At 33.8% G+C, this 20,991-nt stretch overlaps 3 protein-coding genes across 3 annotated transcripts in view; all 3 read right to left on the bottom strand.

The window, feature by feature from the left end:
• Positions 1-239: 239 nt before the first annotated feature.
• Positions 240-2,347, bottom strand: LOC111437007 (RING-H2 finger protein ATL74-like). Its single transcript, XM_023074870.1, has 3 exons — positions 1,509-2,347; positions 568-928; positions 240-493 (listed from the first exon to the last, which is right to left on the bottom strand). Exon 1 carries the CDS (start codon positions 2,110-2,112, stop codon positions 1,537-1,539), a length of 576 nt encoding a protein of 191 aa, XP_022930638.1. The 5' UTR covers positions 2,113-2,347; the 3' UTR covers positions 240-493; positions 568-928; positions 1,509-1,536.
• A 1,246-nt stretch (positions 2,348-3,593) lies between these two features.
• Positions 3,594-7,457, bottom strand: LOC111452745 (serine/threonine-protein kinase HT1-like). Its single transcript, XM_023093604.1, has 7 exons — positions 7,066-7,457; positions 6,584-7,019; positions 6,058-6,190; positions 5,755-5,950; positions 5,315-5,439; positions 4,863-5,021; positions 3,594-4,144 (listed from the first exon to the last, which is right to left on the bottom strand). The coding sequence occupies exons 2-7, from the start codon at positions 6,802-6,804 to the stop codon at positions 3,854-3,856; spliced, it is 1,125 nt and encodes a 374-aa protein (XP_022949372.1). The 5' UTR covers positions 6,805-7,019; positions 7,066-7,457; the 3' UTR covers positions 3,594-3,853.
• Positions 7,458-18,203: 10,746 nt separating this feature from the next.
• Positions 18,204-20,991, bottom strand: part of LOC111440559 — a 6,813-nt gene continuing 4,025 nt past the window's right edge. Inside the window, exons 7-9 of the mRNA XM_023077568.1 lie at positions 20,339-20,394; positions 18,628-18,691; positions 18,204-18,542 (exon numbers count right to left, since the gene is read on the bottom strand). Coding sequence (XP_022933336.1) covers positions 18,479-18,542; positions 18,628-18,691; positions 20,339-20,394 — 184 coding nt within the window. The 3' untranslated portion in view covers positions 18,204-18,478. The remainder of the gene's footprint in view (positions 18,543-18,627; positions 18,692-20,338; positions 20,395-20,991) is intronic.

Here is a 20,991-nt window from a genome sequence, read left to right as displayed (position 1 = left end):
CTTCATTGAGTTTCATCCATAACCAAAATGCATCTATAAGCTCTACTGGATCATTGATCCATCATATGCTTTGATTGTAAGTAGCTTAAAGTTTTGGTGGTACAGTATCAACAAGAACAGCATAAAATAGAAAACAAGAAGAAGAAATCGAATAATTCCCAAACTTATATTTATAATTATATGTTTATTTGTAAAAAAACGAAGATCTGAGAAGAGGAAGAAAGAACAAAAAAAAAATGTTTTACCAAAATTGCTCTAAATCTAGCAGTTCCAGAAATCTGTCAATTTCTAGCAGTAAAAGAGAAAGCACAGCCATTAGCATTGCCCAAAGGAACTTGGATTTGTGGAACAATAAAACAAATAAAACAAGGCACACAAGTAAAAAGGAACTCAAGCTAGGAATGATACCGACTCTCTTCACTGTGGCGCTGGCGCCAAATTCCGCAAGCAAATAACCCAATCCGACACCAAAAACAGCCGCGCAACTTGATTCCTGCAAATCAATCGACAATACGTAAATTGAAACCCTCATTCCAATCAAAATCGATACATAAAAAACTTACGCACCGCGCGGCTCAAACGCCAAGATTGATATTTAGTTTCATCGACTAGGTATGGATCCGGCATTTTGAAGCCAACACCGGTTTTTGATCGGCGACGCCGGAAATGTTTCTTTACGAAGCTGATAATTCGGGATTTCAAAGTCCGATGCTGTTGAACGAGGATCCGAGACTCCGATTTGGAATCCAGTCCGGCGAGTAATTTATCCAGATTAAGAAGGCTTCGGAATTTTCCCGACGGACGTTTCACGGTGGCCTTGAACTTGATATAAAGGTTGTTCACCTTCGCATGTACCGTGATTTTCCATGACCGCCGGTGACCTAACGCCATTGCAACGACACAGCCACTGCCACTGCCACTTCCACGACTGAAGAAAGCGAAGCACGATAAATTAAATCAGAATGAATGGAACCGGTCATTGTGATACTGACCAAAGTATCCGAAGTGGTTCAACTCATTATTTGGGCCGGCCCAACAAATCTTAATGGGCTCCACCGCCTCATCATAATTCTTTAAAGCTTCATTGTGGGCCCAATCTAAACGGGCCCTTTTGGCCCATAGTACCTTAATTTTTATTAAATAATAAACTCAAACGTTTAATTAAAAAATTAAAATTTTGGAAGCTAATATTAAACTTTTTTTGGGTCTAAAAATGATTGATGTCTCCTTTTTTTTCCTAAATAAAAATATTCCCAAATAATATTAAATATAAATTTTAAAATATTGAATGAAAAATTAACGTGAAATGATATATAAATTTTAGATAAGTTTTTAAAATAATATAATTATATTTTTTAAACAAATTACAAAATTAAGAATATTTATTTTTTAATAACTTAACCCTCAAAAAAAAAAAAAAAAATCCTTCCCATGTTTTGTTGTCTATGGAGTATGTACACAAAATTCCAACCACAAAGAAAGGCTCTTCCAAAAAATAAAAAACGTACGGAAATATCAGAACAGTCCGTGGCTTAGCTAATTGCCACCGCCCTCTACGACCACAACGACGTGGCTTGAAGCAGAGCCCTGCGGCGGCGGTTGCGGCGGCGAAACAGTAGCGCCGTCTCGTTTCCCTTTAACCGGTGGCAGCAGCAACGAATGGCGACAGTTGGGGCAAGAGGAGTGAGATAACAGCCACGTGTCAATACATCTGACGTGGAATCCATGGTTACAATTAGGCAACATTCTAACCTTGTCGCCCACTTCAAACTCCCCAAGGCAAATCGCGCAATCCGTACCCTTAATTTTCGCACAATCACTTCCATAAACCCCAACCGGAATCTGACTAAGTTCTCGCTTCTTAAGCCCAATCGCCGCCAAACGCGCCGCCGTCTCCTCCGGCCTCTCTCGAAACCGGAAGCCGAGGCTCAAAACGCAGCGTACAAGAGAGTTAACACCAAGAGCTCCAATTAGTGCAAATAAGAGCGCCGCCAGAATCACCACCATGTGAGCGTCGAGGTTCATCTCCCCGACATAATACGAGGAATTAGCCGTGGTGTTCCCCGGCACTGGCTCAGTGGCCAGAAGCCGGCGTGGCAAATTTGGGTCCATAACTTCACGGGTGTGGAGGAATTTTTGAAGGTAAAGATAAAGGAAGGAGGTGATGGAATGATGGTTTGAGGTTTATCTTTTTTATTGAGTTCCAAAATCAGTGGGCAGTTCAGAGCTTTAATTAATATCTAAGATTGGGATTTTGTGGGAATTAAAAAAATAGGATTTTGGGAATCGTGGAAGCTGGTGATTGGGCAACGAGTCCATACCTTTTGAGTAGACAGCAGAGGTGTGCTAACATGTAGATATTAGTGTGTGTAGGTAAAGGATAAGGGAAATATCGCTGCCTGCCAAGTTGCCAACCAAAATATCCAACTTTATTGACACCTTTTTTGTTTTCTTTTTCTTTTTTCCTTTTTAAGATTTTGTATTTAGAGAGAAAAAAAACCGATACTTGAGAATGGAGGCTGGAGGAGGTTAGGGTCAGAAATTATCCATATTGGTTTAGTTTGGGGTGGTTACGTGGCAGAAAATGAGTGGTGGATTTTATATGGGCTAAATTAATATAAATATCTCTACTTTTATTTCAATAAAATCCATAAAAAATATCTTCAAAAATATTTGAAAAATATCATTAAACTTTCCACCTTTCGTATGTTTTTGTAAGTTTTTTTTTAATTTTTTTAAAAAAATTGGTAGTGCAGTATCCTTATGCATGAAGATAATCGATTCGATTATGAATTTCTAATGACATTTTTTATAGGGATTTCTTATCTCTTCCATCCTTGAGCTCGAGTTATGGAAGAATGAGCCGAGAACGTTCAAAATAACTAAAATCTAACAAAACGTTAATTAGCACGCTAATTACATATAGCACCCTAAGTGAAAATGGTGATGGATTGCACAAGTACAAAGAAGCCAATTATGTAGCTTCTCTATCATCTAACCCTATGATTAGAATTTTAATGACACAAATAACTTTCTAGTTTGCCCATATGATCTTATAAATAGGCCATTTATGGGTACAAATTTCATAGAAGTTTGGGACTTCAAAAATTTACAAAAATGCTTTGAACCAAAGGAGAAGCCCTAGAAAAGGTGGAAAAAGATCTCTTTTCTGTAATGAAAAAACGAAGCTAATTTGACTCGACACAACCTAACGAACCAAAGAAAGAGAAGCCCCAGAATGGGAAAAGATTTCTTTTCTTTAATGAAAAAACGGAGTTGATTTGACTCGACACAACCTACCGATGCATCCAATACCAAAGATCTGTGCCTAGACTGCGTTGCTAGGTCTCCGCCCTATCAAGCTATACAGGCAACAATAAAGGCTATTCGACCGAGGGGCTTCAATCCTAGTTTATTGAATTCTATTTCTAATTGATCTTAGAAACTTGAAACATACTACTCTTCCGTCTCTAAAATTTAAAAAAATTAAAAAGAAATTTAAAAAAAAAACCTCTAAATATTACCCTAGTCTTCGAAGAAAGATTAAACGATCCATTTTAGAATGATAATTGACGTTTTATCCACTACGAGTCAGATACTCTACACATGAGTATGATATATCCTTAATATTTAGCAAATTAGCAATGTGGCTTTACAACCCAAATCAGTTGAACAATTATTTGGTGAATGGGTTCTCCCATTGACATCCTCTCTTTTCCACAGCCTTCATTGTATTCATCATCGTCTTTGAGTCCTAGAATCCGGGTAGTCAAAATACATATGGATACACTACCACAGGCATGTCTTTTTCTCCATGTGGAAAAGAGAACAAGCTATTCAAAAATTATACCCCTTATTGCGAGCCCTTAGCCTTTTTAGCAGCAAACAGTTGGCGAAGGAATCCAAACTTTCCTCTTGCTCGAGCGGAGAACTCGGTTACAGCACCGTCGCTAGTCGTTGCTGTCTCGGTTGTATAAGATGCTTGTGAAGATAACAAAGGAGGTGGGAGTGTAAATAGATATTCATTAAGCATCCGGATGATCTGGCTGAAGCTGGGCCTCATGTTGGGATCTTCAACCCAACACGACTGAACTATAAATGCTAGATCAGGAGGTATGTCGCCTGGAATACTAGGCCTCTCTTGCTGCATTTCCAGACCATAGCCTCAAATGGTTAGGTTAGATATTTCAGAAAACAAACGTATAATATGACAGAAGAAAACAGTCCAAAAGAACATGGATAGTATAATATTGTTCAGTTTGAGCATAAACTCTCGTGGCTTTGCTTTTAGTTTCTCCAAAAAACCTCATACCAACAGAGATATATTCCTTACTTATAAACCTACGATCAACCCTTTAATTAGCCGATGTGGGACTCCTTTCCCAACAATCCTAACCTTGAACAATGTACACCATAGAGCCTCCTCTACCCTCGAACAGCCTCTCCTTAACCGAGGCTCGACTCTTTGTCTGAAGCCCTTGAACAAAATACATCTTCCATTTGACACTTGACTATACGTTCGAGGTTCACAACTTCTTTGTTCGACATTTGAGAATTCCATTGACATGGCTAAGTTAAGGGCATGACTCTAATACTATGTTAGGAATCACGACTCTCCACAATAGTATAATATTGTCCACTTTGAGCATAAGTTCTCATGGCTTTGCTTTTAGTTTCTCCAAAAAGCCTCATACCAATACCAATGGAAATAGTATTCCTTACTTATAAACCCATGATCAACCCTTTAATTAGCCAATCTGTGACTCCTTTCCCAACAATCCTCAACCGTTTATTGCATGCGATTGAATCTGAACAAATATGTGATAAGATGAACAGAATAAAAAAATTGCAGCTTTTAGTACCTTGAAAGCAGCAGCATATGCAGCTTGCAAATTGGACATCCCTTCAAATGGCATTCGATTCGTCAAGAGTTCCCATAAGACAATTCCAAAGCTGTATACATCGACCTTGTTGTTGTAATGCTTCTTCTCTCCCTGGCGCAAGGTCACAGTGCTATACAACTACAGGGACAGACAAGATAGCCAATAAAACTTCATCTTAGAAAGAAACTGTGCAGGATTCACAAACCAATCAACAAGTAATCCTCCAAAAACAGATCGACAAACCACTCGACATCGAGATTATGGATCTGGAGAAGAGGGAGAGTCGTGTTCATTTAAAGATGCATAAAGTTCTTACAACTTAACAATAACAATGAAATGCCAATAATTAGACCTAAAACTTTGATCTTTCGAATAGCAATATTATGGGTAATGCACTTGGTTTCATTAACAAAGAGTTCAAAGAAAAACACCTCAGGAGCCATCCAGCGGTAAGTCCCTGTTTCTGCAGTCATCATCTCAGTCACAGATTCTTCTCTAGCAAGGCCAAAGTCTGCAAGCTTCACAGACCTTTGGTTTGCCGTAAGCAACAAATTGTCTACATCGTAAGTAATATGACATATTAAGAGAACCGATATATATGCCTATTTGTTCTAAATTGAAAAGCTTTGTAGATTGTTACTGGTTACATGCTCAGACCACAGTAAAACAGCCACAGAATTGAAACATAGAAAATCCCCGTTCGAGTTTGGAAACAATGATAAATTACATACAAACACGTGAAAAAGTACAGACGAGGAGCATAGTTAGGCAAAATCGACAAGAGAACCTTCATGAATTTGCAAGTTCACCACAAATTGCTATACTACATGTTCTCTAGCTTATAATAGAAAGGACACTCGACCGAGCATACCGGGTTTCAGATCTCTATGTATAATCCCATTGGCATGTAGACAATCCATAGCACGAGCAACATCCAAAGCAAAGTTAATAGCCAACCGAGGATCCAGCCGTTGCTTACGATTATTCATCAGATACTTCCTCAGTGACATTCCTGGTAATAGCTCTGTAACTATCACCATTAGTGGTTCTTTACAAGCTCCAATAAACTGCAAAGCAAATATCTTGCTATATTTGGTAAAGTATAAAACATTGAATGTGTATACAACAAGAAGTATTGAACCACTGATGAAAACAAGCCATTTGGTTTCCTCACCTTGACAAGATTGTCATGTTTTACCCGGGACATCATATTAACTTCACGAGCAAAACGGTTCTCTAGTGCTGCTCTTTCTTCCGGAGTACTCCCTCGATGGAGAACTTTAATGGCAACGATTTTGTTCCGATACCTGCAAAAATTACAAATGGGAAAACATCGAACAAGTGGAAAACGTCGTGCAAGAATTCGAAGCATGAACTAATTAAGACCAAAACAGGCTTAGTTACATGGCAATAATAATCTGTTTACGTAATTTGTTCAGTAATTGTCGAGCACAAACCATCTTTACACGTAGGTTAGAGCCACGGTGACTCGAGAATCAGGACACACAAAACCGTTCCTAAGTGCAAATTCTAAGAGATTTATGTGCGGGACGGACTTAAGTAAAAGCATATCGGATTCGCAGTTCGATACATATGAAATTAGACTCATTATGACAACAAATTACCTACAAATGCAAATTGCTAAATTATCAGGTTCTTCAATCAAAGGCTGTAAAAAACAACAATGTTTACACACTGACCTGCCTTCATAAACCTTCCCATGAGCACCCTCGCCAATCTTGGATCCAATGAATAGTAATTTCGGGTCGACAAGAAGATTCTCATCAATCGTCAACTGTTGAGCCGTAATGGATCCATTTTGGCTGACCGATTTCCGTTCTGCGTCAACAGAGTTCCTCTTAACTGGCTGCTGCTCGGTTTCCCTACCATCTCTACCTCGATTCTTCTCGTTATAACTCATACTGCAACCTCAAATAATTCCCGAATTTCTCATACTTAAACGCTTACTTACTTCAATCCGACGAGTCTGTGATTATCACTCATTCACATATCTCGGTTTCCAATAGAAGAACGTCTTAAAATCACCAAACTAAATCTCAGCTGTTGTAACCATTGATACTCGGTTACATATATGAACCATTCAGAGCAGAAAAAGCTTATACAGATGAAAGAAAAGCAGTTCTTATAAGAAATAAGCTATGTTCATAGCTTTTCCCCCTTTTTTTCAATCTACCGGACAGTATTTAATCCTTGTAAAACATCCGGCAAATCACCAGTTTGTGACTCTGCGCATAGCTTTGCTTGATTTCAAAGCCTTCTCGTCCGCCTAACCCTAGCAAAATAATCAAACAAAATAACTTACAGTTGACGCCAAAAATTCCGAGGAAACTTTTCGTCCGCAAAAATCCATGGGGTCGTTATCTAACTTGGAGCCTGGAGCTTGATTCTTATTGCCATAGTTGAACAAGAATCTTAAGCCATAAGAGGGAAGGAAAACAAATAGAGTAAAGCTCTACGTTTCTCTCACTAGAAACGGCACTTTCTCTCTCTCTCTCTCTCTACCCACTGAGGAGAAAGAAGCACTCTGCTGCGAGATAATTCCAAGTTCTGTTCCGACGAGGACTTGGGATAATTTTGAAATGAAAATTCAAAACCCCAAAAATAAATTAAAATTTAAAACATTTCTTATCCAATAATAATTGCACACGTGGAGGGTTGAGATGTAAGTCGCATGAGTGGTTTTGACGTTCTCGTTGCAATTGCTTTTGGTGGAATTAATCGTATCGGATTCAGACAAACCCATGCTATGATTCGCTTTCTATTCACATTATCATATTAAAAATATATATTTTAATTTTTAATTTTTTGGATACATTTATTATGATGTATAATTTTTTAATTAATTCTAATTCTAATTAAAAAAAAAAACAGTGACAATTAGTTACTTTAGTTTAATTAATTAAAAAATTAACCTAAATGACCAAAGTCGGTAAAAACTCAGGTATATCTGTAAGTCTTAATTTTAACCCTTTTTTTTTATTAACTATCTAAAGAATTATAATTCACTCTTGAATTTATTGTTTAATAACCGAGTTAAAAAAATTACAATCTAAAAAATTAGGTTAATTTATAATAAAAACATTTGGATTGGGTTAAAAAAATGTTCCAACTCGACCCTATATAATCCTTAAACACTCCTAATTTTGAAAGTCACGTGTATAAAATTTACCTTCAAGTTTAAGCTAAAAAAATATTCCAACTTCCCAAAGTAATTTTTGCCTCCGTTAAAAAAAAAAATTATGACGAAAATTTAAATAGTTCCATTTGTAAGTCTTAATTATTTTTTTTTTACATTTTAACATTTTTTATTAACTATCTAAATAATTAGAATTGGCTCTTGAATTCATTATTTAATAACAAGGTTAGAAAGATTAATTTATGATAAAGATATTTGGGTTGGGTTAAAAAATGTGCCAACTCAACTTTACATAATCTTTAAGTACTCCTAATTTTGAAAGTCACGTGTATAAAATTTACCTTCAAGTTTAATCTAAAAAATATTCCAAACTCCGATCAACTTTTACCTCCGTTAACAAAATTTTTATGGTGAAAATCTAAATAGTTACATTTGTTTCAGTGGATGGGACAAAAAAAAAATTATACAATTCAATGTCACGCGGTTAAAGGGTGAGATCAGCAATTAATTTGATATAGAAAGCTTTAAAATGAAAAAATAATAATCAAAGTAGTTAGTGGTTGATGTATATATATATATATATAATTGAATCCCTAATTATTCGAGAAATAGCATTAAATTATTCATGCATGATAACGTTAGTAATTAATAAAATAACAAGTTAATCCTACATTAATATAATTATTAAATAGAGAGTAATATAAATATTATATATAGGTATATAGGGTAGGTCATAGAGTCATAGGAGCGTGGTAGTGAAGAACTTGATGGACAATTGTTGATGGCGTGGGGCCCAGCAGTAGATGGTTGGAGTTGCCATTTCATCAAACTGTCTCCTCATTCGCCTCAGTCGCCATTTGGAGTTGCCCCCACCCCATCTCATTACGACTTATAATCCCAAATTATAAGCCTTCGAGCCGCCCCCGTTGCCATTAACCATCCCATTTTATTCGATTAGAACCGATATATATTGTGATGTCCTACATTGGTGGAGGAGAACAAATCATGATTTATAAGAGTGTGGAAATCTTACCCTGGCATACGCGTTTTAAAACTTTGAAGGGAAAGCCTGAAAAGAAAAGCCCAAAGAGGATAATATCTGCTAGTAGTGGATCTGAGTGGTTACAAATGGTATCAGAGCCAGACACCAGACGATTTGTCAGCCTTCTCGCTATTCCCCGAAGGGGGTAGACTTGAGGCGGTGTGACAGTAAGGATGCTGGGCCTCAAAGGAGTGGATTGTGATGTCTCACCTTGGTTAGGAAGGAGAACAAACCACCATTTATAAGGATGTAGAAACTTTCCGTGTTTTAAAGCTTTGAGGGGAAGCCCGAAAGGGAAAGTCCAAAAAGAACCATATCTGCTAGCGGTGGATTTGGGCCGTTATATATATATATATATAATATTTCTTTTTTTTAATTTGAAATAATTTTTTTAAAAAAGAATAATTAATGGAAAAAAATACCTATTGAGAACCTGGTCCTTGTAAATTTTTGGTGGACCATCCCCACTTCCGTCTCTGCAAAAATAAATAGAAATTTTTGAGGGAACGAGAAATGAAATAGGTGGTCGGGATGGGGTCGAAGAAGGCTTTCCCGTCTCCGTCCCCGGGCCACCCCTTGGACGTCTCTCATCTCAATTCTTCTTTTCACCCTAAGGTCTATTGCTTTGTTTTCTATTTGACACTCCTTTTCAGTAGATAAGACATTTATGGTTATTTTTAAGATTAATGGTTTAAAAAAATATATATAAAAAATGAAGGGAAAAGGACGAAAAATAATGATAGAAATATAAGATATAAAAATGGAAGCAGCGATATAGCCAAAAGAGGAACTATACAATGGTAGGAGATAGAGTTTGTGGATCCACCACTTCCATCAAATATGTGAAAAACAATGCCTTATGACCCCAAAAGTGAAAAAAAGACCGAAGGGATTGATGGCTTTGCCTTTCATACGCGTGTTCTTTCTTTAACTTCAATGGATACCTTTTTTCCAATTAAAATACAAAACACCATAAATAAATTAAAATTTAAAAAATAATTAATTAATAAATCCACATAAGATTGTGAGATTAACGATAGCCTAAAATAGACAATATTTACTATAAATAAGCATGAACTGTTACCGATGGTATCAGAGCCAAACATGGGACGGTGTGCTAGGGAGAACGTTTACCTCCAAGAAGTGGATTGTGAAATCACACATTGGTTAAAGAGGGATGATGTTACATTGGTAAAAACAGTTAATATCTATTGGCAAAATGAGTTTAAATTATTTATTTTATCAATCAACTTTTAAATTTACGAAACTCATTAGAAATATAATTTATATTTATATTTAATAGATTATTGATTTTTTTTTTAAATTTTTAAATACATTGAAATTTATTAAATATTTTTAAAAATTTGGCATAAAAAAATACTAACTAACTAAACTTATAATTTAACGCTAAATTATTATTTTATTAATATATTTTAATATGAGTGGAGATGTCACCAAAAAGAAATTAATTTCATAATTAGTGGGTCTAATTTTGTTCGTCAAGTAGAACAACATGAATATACGCACAATTTCTTTATATAATAACTCGGTTACAAAAATTAATATTAAATAAAATATAAACTAAATTAAGAATTAATTAAAATATAAAATGCCGGGTAAAAAATTCATAATTGGCTCATTTTCTTTTGCCGATTCCCTCAAGCCACTTTACCCAGATATTACTTAGTCTTTAATAATTTTTACAAATTTTTAATTTATTTTCAAATTTTTAATTTTGTATGTAAAATATTTAATTTTATATCACATAAATCTTTAAAAATATTGAAATTTTAAAATTAAATGATTTGTTAAATATAAGTTTATATTTTATGTTTAAAAAAATTCAACAAAATTTATAAAAAAAATATATAATAAGTCTTTTGTCTAATAAAATTTAAAAAGTTTAAAAATATCTAATAAATTTTTAAATTTTAATTTTGTATTAGATTTTTTTTTTTAAAGCATAAAAAACTTATTAAAAACATTTAAAATTTTGTTACACTTGTCAGCAATGATATGATATTGTCTACCTTGAGCATAAGTTCTCATGTATTTGCTTTGGACTTTTCCAAAATGTCTCATGTCAATAGAGAGAGTATTCTTAATTATAAATACATGATCATTTCCTAAATTAGCTGATGTGGTGGGACTTTCATTATCCAACACCCCCCTCGAACAAAGTATGTCTCTCCTTAATCGAGGCTCGACTCCTTTTTCTTTTGAAATCTTAGTCATTTTTTACCATGCCTTCAAGAGGCTTGACTCCTTTTCTCTTGAAGTCTTTTGTTCGACATTTGAGAATTTACCAATCTATCGACACGACTAAATTTAAGGCATGACTCTAATACATGTTAGATTAACACGACTATCTACAATGGTATGATATTGTTCACTTTGAACATAAGCTCTCATAATTTTGCTTTAGATTTTCTCAAAAGTGTCCGGCGAAATAATATTTCTTTTATTATAAATCCATGATTATTCCTTAAATCAGCTGATGTGGTGGGACTTTCCTATCCAATACTTTTCTTAAAGTTTGAAGTTTAACTTGAACCCAAAAAGAGAAAGAAAAAAATAATAATAATAATAAAAATAGGTATAAATTGAGGGTGTGACAAGGACGGGAGCCAAACAAAGGAGAGGGAGAGAAAACGTTGTCGAATGAAAATGGGAGATGTCGGCAGATGGGCAGTGGGTGTGGTCGTGGTCGTGGGAAATACCTACCCTCCTTCTGATGGTGACCATCTCCTTCGCATAAAACGTGAACAATTCTTTATTCACTTGGTTCATATTCTTTTCTAAAGTTAATCACATCGCTTTACCTTTTATCACTCTTATCCCCACATGGACCTTCCATTTCACCCTTCTTTTAGAAATATTCTTGTTATTTTAAAACTTACATTATTATTTTATAAATATTTTCAAATATTATGGTAACAACAAATTTGTTAAAATATTGATTGAAGGGTTAATGGGTCGAAATGTCGTCGTAACACCCGAGTAGATTAGAAGTACATGAATGAATCAAGATCACATGTGAGAGTAATTTTGAAAATAGAATGATTAAAAAAGACTTCAAAAATTGAAAGTTACTGTGTATACTAACAATATACATCTTTCTTTTTAGTCGCTTAATCGTAAGAATTTTCTATGATGTATATGAATAAGGACAAATCATATTTGAAAGACTCGCGTTGGTTTATGGAATAATTTTCACTCTTAAGAAGCGAGAATTAGGTAACCTGACTGTATCGTAGGAGAATGCTGGGACTATTAAATGTCGTATTAAGATTCTAAATTATGATCAGAAAACTTGACATAAATTGTAAAAAATTGGACTCCATCTACCTCATCTTTGAACTGAAATCGAGCCAAAGCCGAGGTCGGAGACAAGAGAGATGAAGTCGAGGCCGAGGCCGAGGGCATCCGTTTTGGCCTTAAATAAATTATTTATCTTTGAAAATAGAGGGAAAAAAGGGAAAAAAAAATATGGAGCATAAGAATTATTATTATTATTATTATTATTATTTCTGGAAATAAATAAAAAAATAGAAAAATAAAATAAATATATATACAGATGAAAAAAATGAAAAAGTGTAAAAAATTTGTACATGATTATTCGAATTTCATGGGAAGAAGAACCCACTGAATATTCAATAAAATCCACGTCAGTTTACAGTTGGCTTCTCTTTGGCGGACGCGCCGAACGTGTCAGTGGATGAGAAGGGCGCGAAAATCGAAACGTATCAGCTATTTGTTTGCAACTGAATTAGCGGGTTGCTGAATATATATATATATAAGAGCGAGGAAGATTCTTGCCGCCAATTATTCAGAAGCACACGCTGCGTCCGGAGACGTACTCTAGTCTCGTCTCTGTCGCGCACTATTGCCTCTCGCACTTCGCGCCGTTCTTCTCGTTTTGCTACCTGGTTGCTCAGGCTTCTCACTACTCCTCCATCATGAAACTCCGCAGATCTGAATCAAGAAAATGCAATAATCGGCAAATGCTCAGGTTCGCTTTCTTGTTCTAGTAATATTACTGCATTTGGAATGATTATATCTCTTAAAAGCGATGAGAATCATGAGATCCTAAGTCGAGTTGTTTCTCCTTTTTCCGTTTCTATTAGAGTTTTCAATAGCGAATAGTCATTGCTACCAGTTTGCAGCATCGGCGGCGGCGATGGTCACTTGTACACCAGGTACTACTACTTTCTTCATCCTTTTTTCTATTTTTCCCTTTCGTTATGTGTGTATGGAGTAAGTTTCTTTGTATAAGAAAATTAAATTGTGAATGACGAGCTTAGACATAAATCTGGACGATAGAGTTCGTTGGAGTTTCCGCTCCGTTAGTTTAGCCGATTGAGAAGTCTGTCTAACGCCACTCCAATTCTGTTTTTATTTCCTTAGGAGGCAATTCAACAGTCGAAACTGTGATATATTAATGAAACTCTGCCTTCGTACATAGTAAAAACCTTATAGGACTAAGAACAGTCTGTGTGCAAGAACGAAGGTTTACAATTTCGCTCCACGCGATGATTGCCAGAAGTAACTGATCTAGTAATAAGTGGTGGCTGGTCGCTCGCAATGTTTATACACATCAAGAGTCTCTCCGGTTGCTGATCCTTTGGTTCCGAATACCGTGTGCCGTCTTTCGTTTCTAGAGCACGGTAGTGAAGATAAGTACCTTGGTTTTAACTTTACCATACGGTCGATCGTCACAAAACTAACAGAGAAGTTCGAGTCAGTTTTTTGGATTTCGACTCGCATTTTTGCTTCAAGTGTGAGTAAGTTTGTTCAATTTGGTGATTAAGTGGTTAGTGAAATTCTTTGGCTTTCCACGCGATCTATATTGAATTCCAGAGATGACTTTGCTATCTAATTGACTAAGTTCTTATTAAACTCTCACGGTTCGTCTCCTCACCAATCGGTTTATCAAGACTTTTTCCTCATGTGACATGGCATCTAGAAACCGAGATGCCTCTTTTTCTTTTAGTCTTCCGTGCGAATTGGCATTTCAATTCGGTTGTTTCTTTCTTTTCATCCCATACATCAAAATCGAAACAAAGGTTTATGAATAACATTATGTTTTGTTCTCTTTCTCGCATTATTACCGCCCCTTCTAGCGGTCCAAGTTTTAGTTAGCTGTTCATGCTATGTACATGCATAGGTGACTATACGCACCATAAGATTTAAATTTATTCTCTTAGAGTTCCTGTACTACATTTGTCCCTGGTCAACATAATGGTTCAGTGCAATGCGTAATAGTAGTTCGTACTTACTCGAATAGTTGTAATCATCTTCACCGGCTCCCCTACCGTGGTATGAGGTTAGGTTAGCTAGTGTCAAAGTTGCTAAGGAAATCTATGCTCTAAGTATCAGCGATTAGAAGCACTTTCACGTGGAAACTATACCGTATATATTACCAACATAGGAACTTTGAATTAGAAAGAAGGATTCTGGTTTCTTAGGGAATGAATTATAATTGCTTGGACAGTCTATCACTCCCGTCATTGTTTTCTCCATTACAGTGTTTGGCCAAGAGGATATTCAAAGCTACCTCTTGGGAACTGCCTGTCATTGTATTTCCTAGACGTATTTATGAAACCATAGAGACTCAGAGATCTGTATGCAATTACATATCGTCGATTAGCCCACCTTCGACATCTTGAGAGTGCAAGGTAAATCATGAGACCTATATTTAGGTTCAAGGTGTTCCACGCGAGTGAGAGGGGCGACACCTTTCTCACCCAATGTCAAACAACCTACCTTGAGTATATTAGAAAAGACGTCTAATGCTTGGAATTTCACTGTAAGTCCTCGAACATGTTTGGAATTTCTCAATCAAGATACCTCCTGACTTGTAGGTAAGTATATCGTGTTAAAAGACATGCAACTTATTAAGTAATCTAAAATAGCAGCACATGAATTGTTTCGTCCCATCGAATTCAATATATTTTTTATAATTTACATTCGTATTGGACATATTGGTATATTTCCATCTCGACAGCCCTGTTAAGAGAGAGAAGATTTGTTAGCACTAATTAATTCTGAAATCTTGCTATTTTCAGGTGACGATCTTGCTCCCACAATCGGAGGGATCCACCGGAGGCATCTTGTAATTAGTTACAGGTACGTTAAATAAATTCAGAGCTAAACAATGTTATGTTCATACGTGAAATCAATTTGAAAACAGATGAAAAAACTTAAATTGAGGAGAATAGAACTGCCAGTATTACTGACTAAAAAGAAACTCATACATTCTTATTCTACTTCCTATTGTTACCCTTCCGAACTTACTTTTGGGAACAAAACTTGAGTTTGAAAAAATGTTCTTGAAATTGTTTTATTAAAAATATCCTTCAATTTTGTGCTTTCTTATAAAATTATTCAATAATAAATAAATAAGTCTAAAAAGATAAGCAGAAAACTTAAAAAATACTAAAAATTAACTTTATCCTTAGTTTTGTTTTGTATGGAGAGATGTTTCAAAAATACATTTGAAATTTCAAAATGGTTTGAAAAATATACTTTAAATAATAGTGTTCCAAAAAATTGTAATTGAATTATAAAAGTTTCATTAAAACCCTAAATTTTTTTAAAAAAGAAAGTTTTAAAATACTATTAATCTTTTTTTAAAACCTAAAAAACAACTTTAAACTATTTAAAAATATTTAAAAATACTTTTATAGCTAGATCATATTTAAAAAATATTTATAAACTTTTCAAAATAACATTAAAATGTTTGTATTTAATCTATGAAGTATCGATAGACATTTTAATCTATATATTGACGATAAGAAATATTTTAATTTGCTTTCTTTTTACCCAAATAAATAATGTTATTGCTACTTTTAAATTTTTTTAATTATTTTTCAAACCGACGTACTCTTAATAATAAATATATTTTTTATTCTTTTTTTAATAAAATTTGAAGAGTATTAATAAAATATATTTAAAATTTAATAATATTTTTTAAACAAAATATTAGCCATTTTTATTCAAAACTAGAATATTTTTATTAATTTAGTAAAAAAAAATTAAATTACACAAGAAACCTTTTTTTTTATAACTTAAGTTATTGTTCCAAATAAGTCTTTTTAAGTAACCAATTTTTTGTTGGAACAATCTAATAGTAGTTTTGAAATCCTCACAAAAATTTATTAGAAGGAACCACAAGTTATTTCAGATAGGAAACAAACATTTGAGTTTGTTATTAACCATCTCCTTTACGCCTTTGAATAAAAACTTTATGAAAATATTTTTAGTTAATTATTTTTGGGATTGTAACGGTTTCTTCTTTTTCTAATATAGTTTTGTCTCGTGATTGAACAGAAACGCAACATTTACAAATAACTCGTTTGAAGTCGTATATGATAAAATAAAAATTGCCTAGAAATTATTTTTATGCCTGTCAAGTAACCAAAACTAGTAGACTCCATATGATCACTGTGCTGAAATGAAATTTAAGGGAAAATAAAAGAAAGTCGGATATGTTCATGACTCAGTTAGCTGGAGTAAGGAGTTAATCAATTATTATTAGATCTGGCCATCCCCTTCAATTATTGTAGCAACCGGCCGTTGATATTTGTGAAACAAGCTCAAATTCCTCAACGATTGTTTGAATTTCGGTTATAGGTGAGGGTATACACATTATTCTCTTGCTAAATTAGAAATGGCATGTTGTTTTTTAGGGCAAGAAGACTTGGAAGTAACTACCAATAAGTAAAAGAAATTCTTACTCATGGAATTCTCGAGTTCCTGACAGATTGAATGCTCAACTTTTTTTAGCATGATTGATGTGGTATAACTATGCTTTGAAATCGTATGGAGCAAAATCTCCAAATAATAGAAGTGATTAATTTTATTTGAGAACTTTGATTGCGTATAGTTTATATACTCCACTTCATATAATTTCATGTTGCTTCTTATTATATTGCTTCTTATTATATATGAATTCCGAATGGGTATGGAATTGTGATTATGGCCTCATAATTTCATTTTTCAGGGTGTTGGGGAGCGATATTCTCACTGGAATGAGACCACGAATGGGAATGGAATGAAACCAAAAATAGTAAGATTCTAATAAATTGTTTACTAATATTTGGAATAGAGGTTGAACTTTTATGAGTGTGGTAAAACGTGAATGCCACATTCTAACATGTCAAGGGAAGGAAGGAAGTAGTTGTTTAGTTTGTTAAAGGATCTTTTGGTCGAATGTGTAGACGGAAGCAACAACTACCCACCAACCAACTGCCCATTCTCTTGTGCGGAAAGACGCTTCCTGACCAATCTCAGTTCCCCATATTCCTTCCAGGTATGTATCTCTATATATATAATATTTCATCATTTAATACCATTTTTTGTTTAAGTTTTATGCATTAACATAACATATGACCACCAGCACACCGCACACGCATACTTCACTTCACGATGTTCTTACCTCATTATTATATTTCCACCAAATTCAAACTAAATAATGAACGTAATCTCTTTCAAAACTCAAAATTAGGTAGCCCACATATTTATTTAACCACTAGTTCTAACTATTGGCTTCTGGGAAACCATTATTGTGCCCACGACTGGAAATATAGTTCTATATTGCTAGCCGCCTGCACTACCACCCTTAGTTAACATTATATTTTTGTCATTACGTTAGAATTTTCTATATGGGAGCATGAAAGTCTACAGATTCGTATATTCTATTGGGATCTACCACTTTTTCACTTATTTATTTATTAAATTCTATACATTTTTCATAAAAATTTGAACCATTTTTTGAATTATTAAGATTTTATTTCTTTGAAATTCAAGCTTATAAATAATATTTCCACTTGTGTTTATTTATTTACTATTTGATTTTTATAAACATTTACAAAGTCTATTTTAAAATTTGAACAAATAGTTTGATTTAGCTAACAATTGTTTAAAAAGACGTACAAAGAAATGTTTTAGGCCTATTACTAAACGAAACCAAAAGTTTGATCCTTGCGGAGTAATAAGATTTTTAATTTACCTAGACATGTAACATATTAGTTTATTTACTTGCCTGTTTTGGACAAACAAAAGTTTCATTTCTCTAGAAGTTTCCAATGGAGATGACAGTTATGGAGACAGAAAGTAGAAAGTATAGAAGCCTACAATAGCAGGCAATTACGCAACTAGTCTAGTCTCATGTACAAAAGAAAGATTCTCTCCCGACCTAGAAAATGAAAACAAGGGTCTCTGTAATTGTCTTCCGAGTTGCATATACACCTTACCATACAGATAAAATAAAGAGTTACATTTTTGTGTTCAAAAGAAATGTGAAATCCGATGGAGTGATTGTAATTGAGCTTCCTTGAATGGACGTAATGGAGCCTAACCCTAAGGAGTAGGACGGAGTGAGTTGTAGTGAGTCTATTCGACTTTTGCCACTCCTACGCCAGGAATGCTGCTTTCAACTACCGTTTCTCTTACAAACCTGGAGTAATATCAACAAAAAAGGGAACCAGTTAAACCCCAATAATCTTTATTCCTATTAATCATATCCCCAAATTTATACGTACCTTGCTAACTTCTCCTTCGATGATTGCAATATGTAAATTGACAGAATAAAAGTCAGCAACAGACCTGTTGCACCACATATGTCAGACACCCTTCAAAACTATTCTTTTTCTAACTTATACTTCGCTCTCTAAATTTGCTTTCTTTCCAACACAATCTCTTCTCTAAAGCCTTTCCTTCTCTCTATAATATATCAATTTCTAAATTCTCTTTCCTTCGATCTCTCTGTCCTACTTTTCTCAAACTCCTACCTCTAAAATTTTCTTTATAACATTTAAATAAATTTATACGAAAAAAAATTATTAGAACAGTTTGAACATTATACGGAAAAAAAAATTCTAGAAATTATATTTCATTACCATAATAGAGTAGGTTAAACATCATTATTAGAAATGTTTGGTTTCCCACATAAAGGTCGGTTCCATTGCGTTCTTTTTTTTTTAGTTCATGATTTTCTATTTAAAAAACACAAACAATGTATATATATTTACAATCAGCAATAGAAAGATATGCATCACTTATTTAACTAGAAAACAAATCTGCATTTAAAGGGTGGCTTCTAAGGGTAGCTTGTTGAGAAACAAAATTTTGTTCCTAAGAACTTTGGTTTTTTCTAAAAATTTAAAACTTCCAGAATGTATGGAAAAAGTGAACTAAATAAATTATCACACATTGTTTTTAAGAAATGAAAAGGTAAAAATAAAGTTGCAGCCCAAAAACAGAAAGAAAACATTACCCAACATATTGTCTTTGTATTCCTAAAGTTAGGAATGGAATATGCTTGGTGTTGTTTTCTTAAAAAAATAGAAACGAAAAGAGAAAAAAAAAACGTTTTCAAACAAAGCCTCGAGGCTTTTGTTTTTTTCAAAATCCCAGTTTCCTTCTATTGACATTCACAAAGTTCTACTCAGAAGTAACTCCCTCGCTCTAGCTTATCTTTCTATATAGATTACCTTTCTTCATAATCTATAACTTTTATACATCGCTCTAAAAAAACAAAAAAAAAAAAAACAGTTTTTTATTTTCCAACACACAAACATCCAACATCTTCTCGCTTCCATTGCCCTCACACCTCCCTCTATTTTTTTTTTTCAGTATTCAATCTAATAAATTATAAAGATCAATATAATGAAAATTTTCAATAATTAAGCTAATAAAATATTTAAAAATTATATTCAATTTTTAGAATGCAAAATAAAATTAGAGTATGACCACTGGAAAAAAAAAAAAAAACCAAGGTTAAGTATATTTTTTGTCTCTGAACTTAGAAAAAATAACCATTTAGTCTATGCACTTACAAATTTGTAACAATTTAATGTGAAACTTAACAAATTATCTTCAGATTTGTAAATTAAGTCCCCTACCATCATTAAAATTAAAAGTTAATTTTTAGCAATATTTTCATTACACAATTTAAATCAGAGGGACCAATTGCTACATTTGTAAAGAATTAGTGGTTTCTGCTTTTAGAAAAACGAAAACAAAAAATATAGGACATTTAGTTTTTATTTTTGAAAAAGAAAAAAGAAAAAAGAAAAAAGAAATGAAGCTGAAATTTTAAAACTACGCGAGTAATGAGCTTATATATGTTGTATGGATTATGCATGTGAATTATTAAGATGCAGAAGAAGTAAAGTGGTCATCAGAAGAAATCCCTCGCTAGAAAAGGAAATAGCGCGGCAGCAGTTATCATAAAAGAATAAGTGTTTTTACCTGATCCGAACAAAACATATAATCCGGAAGTCACGTCAATCTCCGATTGCTCCTCCCTGGAATAAGCCAAGAACATAGGGTTAACAGAACGTTGCAGAAAAGCTTAATAATCCCAATCATATGCATTTTGTATTATATATATTACTTAATTTTTTTATTTCTCTTTGCATTCCACTTGCTGTCCACTGTTTTGTAATCCTTTCACAATCAATGTACCAAGCACAATCGACTGTTCGATTCCCGGTTGAGTCCTCATAAATCAAATCCTATGGACAAAACTACGTTGTGTTGTTTTATCTATCAATCATAAACGACAATGTCATCATCATTAATATTATTGTTTAAATAGTGATCTTACTAAGAAATTGGTTTACCACACTTGGATTTTGAACTATGCAAAGTATACGCTTGACTATCGGGGGTAAGAAAGAAATCAGAGAATATTTGCAGAAAAGACAGACCTACATAAAACTATTCGACAATATTGTTTACTAAGTTATATCTTGGTGTAAACTGTCTAATATTTTTACTACCTATAGTTATACCTCCTTCATTGCAAAATTGGGAAGGTCTTTTGTAAATACCACAGATTATACATCCCTTTTGTAAATTTCAATCATCAATGAAATTGTCTCTCAAAAAAAAAAAAAAAA

This window comes from Cucurbita moschata, unplaced genomic scaffold (genome assembly GCF_002738365.1).
Source record: "Cucurbita moschata cultivar Rifu unplaced genomic scaffold, Cmos_1.0 Cmo_Scf00001, whole genome shotgun sequence".
Lineage (NCBI taxonomy): Eukaryota > Viridiplantae > Streptophyta > Magnoliopsida > Cucurbitales > Cucurbitaceae > Cucurbita > Cucurbita moschata.
This window is presented reverse-complemented; position numbering and strand designations above follow the sequence as displayed.

Coding starts and splice junctions, on each gene's coding strand:
- LOC111437007 (XM_023074870.1), bottom strand. CDS start 2,112: ATGGACCCAAATTTGCCACGCCGGCTTCTGGCCACTGAGCCAGTGCCG.
- LOC111452745 (XM_023093604.1), bottom strand. CDS start 6,804: ATGAGTTATAACGAGAAGAATCGAGGTAGAGATGGTAGGGAAACCGAG. Junction 5,440..5,754: donor ACATAGAGATCTGAAACCCG/GTATGCTCGGTC, acceptor CTTACGATGTAG/ACAATTTGTTGCTTACGGCA. Junction 4,145..4,862: donor CATATGCTGCTGCTTTCAAG/GTACTAAAAGCT, acceptor CTGGAAATGCAG/CAAGAGAGGCCTAGTATTCC.